This window comes from Vigna unguiculata, chromosome 2 (genome assembly GCF_037176805.1).
Source record: "Vigna unguiculata cultivar grain cowpea cultivar isolate G323 ecotype 2 chromosome 2, ASM3717680v1, whole genome shotgun sequence".
Classification (NCBI taxonomy): Eukaryota; Viridiplantae; Streptophyta; class Magnoliopsida; order Fabales; family Fabaceae; genus Vigna; species Vigna unguiculata.
In genome coordinates this window covers 3322433-3334805 of record NC_140793.1, presented here as the reverse complement: position 1 = coordinate 3334805, position 12373 = coordinate 3322433, and the positions used below count along the sequence as shown (strand labels likewise).

Here is a 12373-nt window from a genome sequence, read left to right as displayed (position 1 = left end):
ACACCTGCCACAATAAGGTTAAATAAGTCTTGATGTAGGTTCATATAGTAATTACTTATCAAAAGTATGACTTTCCAAACCTATATTTAGCCCAATTGATACTGAATATTTTTACTAAACACACCACTATAATTATGTAGTGGACCTACCACAATTGTCACGCTATTAATGTTGTGAACTTGGGTGTTGGAAGCATTGGCCAAATCTCTCTTATAATATATTTCAATTCCTTGAGCCGAGAAGATCCTATGAAGAAAGATATTGTTTCCTAAATAATTTAAATGTAGTAAACAAGGAGAATTCAACCCATAGAATGAAATGTACTGACACAAACCAAACAAATACCATCCTCCCAGCCTCATCTATGTCCATATATATTTCAAAATTTTGTGACAAAGGATCATACAATTTGACCGGATCGTTAAAGGAAACTTTATGCTCACAAAATATTTGGAAGTGATCGGGCAAAGTTAACAACAACTATAAAAAGAATCAACAGAAAGCCAATATTACCAACAATATCTATACATATACACTACAAATTATAATAAAAATTGACTAAAGTTGCATACCGTGTTTGGGATGAACTACACCCTAAATGCTTGGAAAAACCTTTGAGGACAGAGGGTTACATGCAAGAGCATTCTTTCTTCTACAAGGATACTCAACATTATTCCAGTCCAAATCGAACACCCTTATGCGAAAGTATCGATCTCCATAATAAAGAGTACACACGTAATAAACATCGTTAAGATCATAAAACCTCATTATCTCCTCAACTGCATGGATCTGTCTCTGGGCAAGAAGAGTTTCTTCAAACTCTATGTTGATCACGTTTCCTTTTAGATCACTGAAAAATTTTGTCCCCATGAGTAGTGATTTTCCCCCATTGTTCATAAAAACCTTCTTCAAACTCTATATAGTCATGTGATATAGAAAACCACAATGATCCATAAAAATAAAAACTTTGTACACAAAATAAAAGAGATGGTTGAAGCAGACAATCACAGAAAAATTAAAACTTTGGTCCAAAAAGTAAGTTTACACATGAAACACAAAAAACTTAAAGAAAATGAAAGATGCAAAGGGACCAACCTCTAAGGGTTCCATGACCATGACGAAGTTTTGGTAGAAATTGGTAAAGCTAAAGGGTTTCAAAGTAGACATTTGATGGTCGGACCCTACTGTAACTGGTGAGGATGACTTTCCTTCTTCCTTTCTGAACAACCACAACCACAACCACAGTGATCCAACTTTCTTTTAAGCAAACTAAATGAAACGTCTACACCAAATCAAAATGTCCTAACCATATATATCAACATGCTTCATAAATATGTACACGACTCGATAAGACATAATAATTCCTCATTTGCTACCATCTCTTCATATTCTCATAAAAATTTTATTTTCAATTTAATTATATTAATTGTAGCCAAAAAATAACGTTTATCTTAGTATTTAAATTATCTACTGTTTGCTTGAATCCACAATTAAAAACTTAATGACAATATATATATTACATTTAATCCTAATGACGTTAATTTTAAATTTACTAGCAATTAATAAACTTATAAACTAATAACATTTCAAATATAATCAAAATTAAAAAAAGTAATATATAACAATAATTAATTCTACGTAATTATATAAAAATTATATTTACTTAATAAATGTAATCATTACATATACTTAAATTAACAAATGAAGTCTTTAAAATCACTTTTTATAAATAATTGATTTATACACAATAACATTAAAATCTGTTTTAAAAATAAAAAGAATTTAAAACACAAAAAACATAACCTGACTTGTTTAGTGTTTAGTTGAATAGTAAAGTTATTACATGAAACGTTGTTTTTCCATTAACTTTCTAAACAATATGATACTAGCATTTTTTTAATCCAAAGAAAAGAATGGATTTAATATTTTTAGTTACTACTCATTATTTAACCTGAACTAAAGTAACAAATGGTCTCGATGATAATAATGTTGCATTAATTATATAAATACACAATTATTTTCATGCTCTTTTAGCTGCCTAATCATCTATCTTATATTACAGGTTATATGAAAATGTTTCTTAATTATAATTTCATATATTCTATATTATGAAAAACTTAATTTATTTATAGTAAAAAAAGTAACAATATATATTACAGATATATTTTATAGTAAATAAATGTTTTATTACTTTTAATTTAATTTTATCTATTATAATTAAAAATATGTACTGACAAATAAAAAAAATAATTGGTGAATAGTTACATTTAAAAATAATAAAATGAATTTTAATCCATTAATCAATCTGCTTCATCATAAATCCATCATTCAAATATACTTAAAAAACATAATATATAATAATAATTAAGTAATTATATTAATTATATATTTATTAAATTAATGTAATGATTACGTATACTTAAATTAACAATTAAAGTTTTCAAAATCATTTAATTATATATTATTTAATTGTAAATAATTGATTTATATATAATAATATTAAAATTTGTTTTCAAAATAACAAAATTGAAAAAAAAAAAAAAACACGATGCACGGGTTTTTCTTAAGAGGCTAAGAATTGATATAAAAAGCAGAAGAGAAATTTTCCCAGTAAACTTTCTTTCGAGAGAACGTTGGTAGCAGCTATGGTAGAATTGGAAGATAATCACACTCTCACTTTCTTTCAAGAAAATGTTGGTAGCAACTACGGTAGAATTGGAAAATAATCACGTTAACAATCCAATTCTGGTTTTTCATCAAACACCATAATCACCAAGTTGTCTTCCTCCATCCCCTCTGCAATCGAAGCACAAATCAATGCTCCTCTTTGACGAGGATTGTTTGATCAACAGATTTTTGTTAACATGTTTCCAGACATTGAAGGTGTTATTACATGCTTAAATAAATAAAAACATGGTGTTTTACAAGAATCTGGGTTATCATTGAAACATGAAGAAGGTGTTATATCATTTACCATTCACTTTGTTGTCCCTTCCCAAATCACCAAGCAGCAATGTTAGTACTATCAGGTTAACATCCACCGTTGCTATTCACTTGGACATAAAGCGCTGCAATCTCGTAATAGCTAGACTCTGCCAAAATGGCAAAATCGTCCATGCACGCAAAGTGTTCGACGAAATTCTTGAAAGGGACAGTGGTCTGTGGACCACAATGATAAGTGGGTACTTGAAGTGTGGCATGATCAGGGAAGCCAGGAAGCTGTTTGATAGACTGGATGCCAAAAAGAATGTGGTCACTTGGACAGCCATGGTTAATGGGTACATCAGGCATAACCAAATTAAGGAAGCTGAGAGGTTGTTTTATGAGATGCCGCTGAGAAATGTCGTGTCTTGGAACACAATGATTGATGGGTATGCAAGGAATGGCCTCACCCAGCAGGCTTTGGACTTGTTCAGGAGAATGCCTGAGAGGAATGTGGTTTCTTGGAATACAATCATTACGACTTTGGTGCAATGTGGGAGAGTTGATGATGCCCAAAGGCTTTTTGATCAGATGAAGGAAAGGGATGTGGTTTCATGGACTACCATGGTTGCGGGTTTCTCAAAAAATGGGAGGGTTGAGGATGCTCGTGCACTCTTTGATCGGATGCCTGATAGGAATGTGGTTTCTTGGAATGCAATGATCACTGGCTATGCGCAAAATGGGAGGTTGGATGAGGCTCTGGATTTGTTTCAGAGGATGCCTGAGAGGAATATGCCTTCTTGGAATACCATGATCACGGGTTTCATTCAGAATGGGGAGTTAAATCGAGCAGAGGAGCTGTTCTGTGTAATGCGTGTGAAGAATGTCATTACTTGGACTGCGATGATGACTGGGTATGTGCAACATGGGCTAAGTGAAGAAGCACTGAAGGTATTTAACAAAATGCTGGCTGCCGATGGGTTAAAACCTAACACTGGAACTTTTGTGACCGTTTTAGGAGCTTGTAGTGATTTGGCTGGTCTTACTGAGGGACAACAGATTCATCAAATCATAAGTAAAACAAATTTTCAGGATAGCACATGTGTGGTATCAGCGCTGATAAATATGTACTCAAAATGTGGTGAGTTGCGTATTGCTAGGAAGATGTTTGATGATGGGCTATTGAGGCAAAGGGACTTGATATCCTGGAATGGTATGATTGCTGCCTATGCGCATCATGGGTATAGCAAGGAGGCAATTAATTTGTTTAAGGAAATGCAAGAATTAGGTGTCCCTGCCAATGATGTCACCTTTGTTGGTCTTCTCACTGCTTGTAGTCATACTGGTTTAGTTGAGGAAGGACTTAAATACTTTGATGAAATTCTGAAAAACAAATCTATAGAACTTAGAGAAGATCACTGTGCATGTTTGATTGATCTTTGTGGTCGTGCAGGTAGGTTGAAAGAAGCTTTCAATATCATTGAGGGGCTTGGGGAGGAGGCTTCACTGACTGTTTGGGGAGCGCTCCTTGCTGGATGTAATGTACATGGAAATGCTGATATTGGGAAGCTTGTAGCAGAGAAAATTTTGAAAATCGATCCACAGAATGCTGGCACCTATTCATTACTTTCAAATATGTATGCTTCAGCAGGGAAATGGAAAGAAGCTGCCAATGTCAGAATGAAAATGAAGGACAAGGGGTTAAAGAAGCAGCCAGGTTGTAGTTGGATTGAAGTTGGCAATTCAGTGCAAGTATTTGTAGTTGGTGATAAATCGCATTCTCAATATAAGCTTTTGGGACATTTACTTGATGATTTACATACAAAAATGAAGAAGGCCCGGGAAACGCCAGAAGATGATTTATTAGTTAATGTGGAACTTTAGTAGTATGTCAAAGCTTGTATTTTATGGTGGAGTTAAAACGTGAGATGGTTGACTTTGACTTGTAAGCTAGAAAAATGCTATAAAGTGGTGACATCTGCCTAGGTAGGGATATTGTTGCCATTGGAGGACTTGGACAGCATATATTAAACAGTGGTACTCTTTCTTAGACAGGTGTGTGTGTTGCCCCCACGCAGGTGATGAAACTTCTACCTTCTCTAACAAAAGCCCTAGATGAAATGTGTGTAACCCATACTTCATGTACTGTTCTGTTTGGAACAATTTTTCATTGAGTTTATTTATTTGTAGCTTCACCGAAGTTTTGTTACGCACGAGTCCAATCAAATTCATGATTATTTTATGTTTTATATATAAAATATAACATTCCATTTCATTTTATGTATGACTTTGTGTTACTTATGTTTTGGAAGAGGGAATCTTGTCTTCAGATCGGTAGCAATATACTGGCTATGATGTTATATTCATTACTTCCCATGCATCTGTTTAACTCTTCTAACAGTCAATTCTGAACACTAATTGACCACTTTGCTTTCTTCTTCACCTCCACCTTTTTCATCATAATTATATTTTTTCCTAGTTGTGATTTCTTTCTTAAATTTCCAAGCTTCACAAGTATTAAATGTCAAAACTATATTGTCATCGCTGATTGCTTTATAAGGACTAACTCCACGTACGGGGATCAAATAGCTGACAATGCATAATTTTTGGAAACCTATGTTCATTTTAATCAGCTTTTGTTTATAGTGTTTCAGTTTCCCTGAGAAATTGATTTCAGTATCGTTGACAATTCATAAGCTTCCAGCAGTTAATGATATCTATGCTTTTTTATAGTTCTAAACAGCTTCTGCGGGATAGAGAGGGACGAAAGTACAAATTCATTCTAGTATGTATCAAGAGTTAATATGTATGTATTCTAGCTTGCTAGTATACTGTTTTATGTTTATTTTCTCTGTTTAATAAATTATTATTTGCTTCCCTTTTGTTTTAGTCGGATTTTGAAGATTATAGCGTTATTGTATTAGTTTGAAGATTATAACAGAACGCTGGACAACATTTTAAAAACAAGGATTAAATATATTTTGATTCTTTAATTTTTGGCAAAATATGGAATTAGTTCTTGTAGAAGTAATTAGTATATCTAGACAATCATTATGTGTAAGCTAGGAGGTTGAGTGTTGGATAACCTCTACACCTAGTACCTAGTTGTAGCCTTTAGTGTTTCAACTTCCTTGTATCTCCTTTATCATTTATATAAATATCAGGAACAGTAGAGGGGACTAATCAAGCCCTCAAGCATATCTTTGTCTGTTTTAATCTCAACTTGGTATCAGAGCGGGTCAATCCCTCTCTGGTTTCCATCTGGTCTGTCCACTGGCACTTGTTGCTGCCGTCTGCGGCTGTCCGCCGCCATTCGTCACTGTTAATCACTGTCTGCAGCTGTCCACTGCCATAAAACACTATCCAAAGCTACCCGCTGCCACTGTTCACAAAATCGTCACTGTCTGCCACTGTTCCGCCGCCGTCCGCCACTGTTCGCCGCCGGCCGCCGTCTTCGGCCACCTAAGTTTTCGCCAGCGACCACTGGATCTGGAGCGCCTCTCCGACCGACAGCCACCCCTACCGGTGCCGGAACCAACCTCCCGTCCATGCGCCGCATCTTCTTCGCTGCGAACAGGCGCGTCATCTTCGGCCACCTCAGTTTTCGTCGGCGACCACTAGATCTGGAGCGCCTCTCCGAGCGACAACCACCCCCACCGGTGCCGGAACCAGCCTCCCGTCCACGCGCCAAATCTTCTACGCTGCGAACAGGCGCGTGCAGCCCACGCGCCGACTTCTGGTGATCGGAACGTCACGGCGTCACCTCCGTCACTCTCGCCGGAGCCTTCTGCTGTTGTTCTGACCTTCAAAACTCTGATTCAGTGAGGTCCAGACGTCATCCTTGCGGACATCTCCCTCGGTTGTTTAAAAATCTCCATTGTTTTTTGCGTTTCTGCGTTTCTGCTCTCTGTTTTTGTTCCCTTGATCAGAAATGGCCTTTGGAAGTGTTATTTCATTCTATGAAAGTCCTTCCATTACTTCCGAGAAGCTAGATGGACAAAATTACCTCTCTTGGTCCGCTATCATCGAGATGTGATTCCTTGGTTAGGGACATCATGACCACCTTGAGAAAGACGGAAGCCATGTGCCTCAAGAAAAAGCCAAATAGTGGAAGCAAGCAGATTTTCAATTGTGTGCCTTGTTGTGGCAATCCGTGGAGCCGAGACTGTTAATGTCACTTAGGGCCTTCGAGACATGTCACTCGTTTTGGAAGAGGACTCAGAATATCTATGCCAACGATATCCAACGTCTATATGATTCGGCAGACAAGTTGGCATCTCTGAAAATGACCAACCATGACATGATCTCCTTCCTGAATGAAGCACAATCAGCTGTGGAAGACCTGTGGATGTTTTTAGAAGTCGACGCTTCAAATGAAATGAAGAAGAAGCTGGACAAATACTATATGGTGATGATTCTTCACGCCATTCATCCAGACTTCAATCACATCAGAGATCAACTTCTGACCTCTCATGAGGTCCCTTCCATGGACACCCTGATCCAACGCATGATTCATGTTCCGAAAGTCCCAACACTTGAAATTCTAGAATCTCCTACTCGAGTAGAATCATCTGTTATGGCCGCAACTCGAGGAAGAGGAGGACATGGACCTAGAGGAGGTGGACGTGGAGGCCGCGGGCGTCCTCAATGCACGTATTGCAAGAGGATGGGTTACACTTAGGAAAACTATTACTCCTTACATGGTTTTCCTTCCAAGACTGCCAATGTCTCTCAGGCTGACAATACTGAGTCCAAGTTCATTGAGGACGAGTATCAAGAGTACCTACGTCTCAAGTCCAACAGCTTGACACAATCATCTCAAGCTCCGAGTACTTCAACAGCTTGCATATCTCAATCTATGGAAAGTCACAATTCATGGATAATTGATTCCGGTGCTTCTGACCACATCTCTGGTAATACCTCTTTGTTCTCAACCATTTCATTTCAAGACAAACCTCATTTTTGCAAATGGCTTTAAAACTTCCTTAAAGGGAGTCGGTCGAGTCATCTTGTCTCCATCCCTAACTCTAAAATCTGTTCTTTTTGTCCCTAATTGCCCCTTCAATTTGATTTCCTTAAGCCAGTTAACCAAATCGTTCAACTGTTTAGTAATCTTTGATCACAAATCTTTTGTTATACAAGAGCGTGGTTCGGGAAGACAGATTGGAGAAGGATATGAAGTCGGTGGTTTATATCATTTTGGATCTCGTCCACGAGTGTCATGTGTTGCAGCCCCTAGTCCTAAAATGTTACATGATCAGCTTGGTCACCCTCATTTGTCCAAGTTAAAAAAAATGTCTCATGAACTTAGTGGTCTCCAGACCTTAGAATGTGAATCATGTCAACTAGGCAAACATGTTAGATATGTTTTTCCTAAAAAGTCTCTATCACAATGTAATTCTAGTTTCTATATCATTCATTCTGATATTTGGGGACCTAGTCGTGTTTCGTCTTTTGGTTTTAGGTATTTTGTTACTTTCATTGATGAATTTTCACGATGTACTTGGGTTTATCTTATGAAAGATCGTTCTGAATTTTTATCCATCTTCACATCTTTTTTACACGAAATCAAGAATCAATTTGGTCGCGTAATCAAAATCTTAAGAAGTGACAATGTCAAAGAAACTTCTCATCTGCTTTGTCTGCAGTTTTAAGTTCACATGGTATCTTGCATCAGTCCACTTGTCCACATACACCACAGCAAAACGGTATAACAGAAAGAAAAAATCAACACTTGGTTGAATATGCTCGTACACTTTTGCTTGGTGCTCATATTCATGTCCATCATTTGGGAGATGCCCTCTTAACTGCATGTTTTCTTATTAACCGGATGCCCTCCTCCTCTCTCAATCATAAAGTCCCTGTCTCCATCTTGTTTCCAGATAACCCTCTTTTTCACATTCCTCCTCGAGTTTTTGGTTGTGTATGTTTTGTTCACGACTTGTCTCCAAGTCTAGATAAGCTTTCTGCTCGTGCTCTCAAATGCGTCTTCTTGGGCTATTCCCGTCTTCAAAAAGGGTATCGGTGTTACTCTCCTGAAACCAAGAAATTCTACATGTTTGCCAATGTCACATTCTTTGAACAAACCCCTTATTTCTCTTCCTCTGTTCAAGACACTCATGTCATATAGCAAGTCCTCCCTCTACCTGTGGTTGAGTCCCCTATCTCAAATGTCTCTGTCAACCCGAGTCCTAATCCACGTCCTCCCGAGCCCTCATCCCTACCTACTGATACCTTTCCGAGTCCCGACCTCCAACACAAGACTCCGACGGATAGTCCAATTATCCAAGAATATGGTGAATCCTCGACTTCAGATCCTTCTCCTTCGTCTCTTGCTCCCATGCCTCCTGATGAAGGTAATTTCAGTGGGCCCATTGCTCTCAGAAAAGGTATTCGTTCCACTCGAAACCCGTATCCCATTTATAATTTTCTTAGTTATCACAGATTGTCGCCTTCCTATTGTTCTCTTTTATCTTTAGTGTCTTCTGTTCCTATTCCCAAAAATGTGAAGGAAGCACTTGATCATCCTGGATGGCGACAAGCCATGATTGCAGAAATGCAAGCTCTTGAACACGACAATACTTGGGAGCTCATGCCCCTCCCACCAGGCAAGAAGGTTGTTGGTTGTCGATGGGTATATGCAGTTAAGGTTGGCTCTGACGGTCAGGTTGATAGGCTCAAAGCCCGATTAGTTGCCAAAGGGTACACTCAGATTTATGGCCTTGACTATTGTGACACTTTCTCTCCTGTGGCGAAAATGACTACTATTTGACTCTTCTTTACAATGGCCGCCATTCGTCATTGGCCACTTCATTAATTGGATATCAAGAATGCTTTCCTTCATGGTGATCTTGAGGAGGAAGTCTACATGGAGCAACCTCTTGGGTTTGTTGCTCAGGGGGAGTCTGGTATAGTGTGCAAATTGCATCGCTCTTTATACGGCCTCAAACAATCACCACGTGCCTGGTTTGGAAAATTCAGCTCCATTGTTCAAAGTTTTGGGTTAAGCCGCAGCGAGGCAGATCACTCGGTCTTTTACTCACATACTTCTCCTGGGAAATGTATCTACCTAATAGTATATGTTGATGATATAGTCATTACAGGAAATGATATTGTTGGCATATCTCAATTATAAGAGCACTTATGTAGGCATTTTCAAACCAAGGATTTGGGAAGCCTCAAATACTTCTTGGGTATTGAAGAGGCACAGTCTAAACATGGAATTGTAATCTCTCAAAGGAAGTATGCTCTTGATATCTTATAAGAAACTGGTATGATTGATTGTAAACCAGTAGTGAGTCCTATGGATCCAAATAAAAAGTTAACAACTGAAGAAGGTGAATTATTCTCTGACCCTGAAAGATACAGGAGGTTGGTCAGAAAACTAATTTACCTCACCATTACAAGGCCAGATCTATCCTTTGCAGTTGGAGTGGTTAGTCAGTTTATGCAGTCTCCATGTGTTGGCCATTGGAATTATATCATCCGCATTCTAAGGTACCTAAAAAAGGCTCCCGGGCAAGGGTTGTTATATGAAGATAGAGGAAGCTTTCATGTCTCAGGATATTGTGATGCAAATTGGGCAGGATCTCCTATGGACAGACGATCTACTACTGGATACTGTGTATTCCTTGGAGGTAATATTATTTCATGGAAAAGTAAGAAGCAGAGTGTAGTGGCTAGATCGACAACTGAAGCTGAATATAGAGTCATGGCATCACTAACATGTGAACTTATATGGGTGAAGCAATTTCTTCAAGAACTTAATTTTTGTGACATCCAAACTATGAAGATGTATTGCGTTAATCAAGCTGCTCTCCACATTGCTTCAAATCCAGTGTTTCACGAGAGAACAAAACATATAGAAATAGACTGTCATTTTGTTCGTGAAAATTTGTTGGCAAAGGAAATATGTACTAAGTTTATGGGATCGAATGACCAACTCGCAAATATGTTGACCAAGTCATTAAGGGGACCTCAGATTAAGTTTATTTGTTCCAAGCTGGGTACATACAATTTGTATGCTCCAGCTTGAGGGGGAGTGTAGAAGTAATTAGTATATCTAGACAATCATTATGTGTAAGCTAGGAGGTTGAGTGTTGGATAACCTCTACACCTAGCACCTAGTTGTAGCCTTTAGTGTTTCAACTTCCTTGTATCTCCTTTATCATTTATATAAATATCAGGAACAATAGAGGGGACTAATCAAGCCCTCAAGCATATCTTTGTCTGTTTTAATCTCAACTTTCTGAAACTTTGATCCAATTTAATTTCCCAACTTTATAAATATGTAAATTTAATCTTTTTAACCGAATTTTGTTAAATTTATTTAACCTTTCAAATGTTTTTTTATTATATTTGAATATGTCTAGAAAGTCAAATTGGGGAAAGTCAAATTTATATATGTCTAGAAAGTGTAAAAGGATGTTTCTTTATATAGTCTGGTCTATAGGACTAATGATTAATCTTCACTTATTGTTGAATTCTTATCACCTTAATCTATTTCTCTTGTGGGATCATAAACTACAAATATTAAATATTAGATTTTAATACCTAACGTATTTATGGTAAGAATAGAAAAAAAAATGTTCAAATTTTCCCTCACTTTTAGCTAAATTCCGAGCATTTGAATAAAAAATCAACTGTAGTTACAGAGATAAACACTTTTTAATGTTTTTAGTGTATCCAAAACAAAGTTTAAGGCCTTATTTGTCCGTAACATAGCTTAGGAAAATATTCCTTAGTGATGATTAATCTTATCTTCATGTGTTGTAGCTTATTCTTAGACCAAAGATGGTTAAAGACCATCTACATGGGAGTCAAGTATTATTGGAAATCTAAGTGTGAGGTCTAAGTCTCACATTGAGTAAAAATGAGAAAGTTGAGCACTAGGGTTAAGAGTGGTGTTAATCCCTTATGTATAGGTTGGGCTCATGTCTCATTGGTGTTGTATCTCCCGGTAATCCTTTCTCCAAAGACCCAATAGTGGTATCATAGTCAAATTAAGGTTTTGGGTTAAGAGTGATGTCAATCCCAGATGATCCTCTCTCGAAAGACCCAATAGTAGTATCAGAACCGAAGGTTTGTGTGGTGACCGACTCATACGAGACCTTGTATCGAAAGTCTTCCTAATGGAGGGTTAAGAAAGTGTGTCATGTTATGTGAAAGGTGGTACAAAAAAGAGGTACTTGGTAGTTAGCTCTGAAGACCCATAAACGCATCACCTTAAGGTTTTAGGTTAAGAGTGATGTTAAAGTATTTAGAAGTATTATCAATCCTTTGAATCATAAATTTCCTTTGTTGCAATCTCCATTAAAACTCTTTTTTTTTAAGAATATATGTAGAGTCTACATCTCACATTATATATACAATGGTGGATCTTCACCAAAATTTTTTGGGAAGCCAAAATAATATACTGAAAATTTATATATCTAATATTATTGTGACTAAT

At 37.2% G+C, this 12373-nt stretch overlaps 1 protein-coding gene and 1 pseudogene across 1 annotated transcript; both read left to right on the top strand.

Annotated features, from left to right (window-relative positions):
* Positions 1-2609: 2609 nt before the first annotated feature.
* LOC114172854 (Pentatricopeptide repeat (PPR) superfamily protein) lies at positions 2610-5131 on the top strand. The gene has a single exon (XM_028057085.2). The coding sequence runs from the start codon at positions 2950-2952 to the stop codon at positions 4804-4806; it is 1857 nt and encodes a 618-aa protein (XP_027912886.1). The 5' UTR covers positions 2610-2949; the 3' UTR covers positions 4807-5131.
* Positions 5132-10225: 5094 nt separating this feature from the next.
* Positions 10226-10957, top strand: LOC146888208 (secreted RxLR effector protein 161 pseudogene; annotated as a pseudogene).
* Positions 10958-12373: the final 1416 nt, after the last annotated feature.

Coding starts and splice junctions, on each gene's coding strand:
- LOC114172854 (XM_028057085.2), top strand. CDS start 2,950: ATGAAGAAGGTGTTATATCATTTACCATTCACTTTGTTGTCCCTTCCC.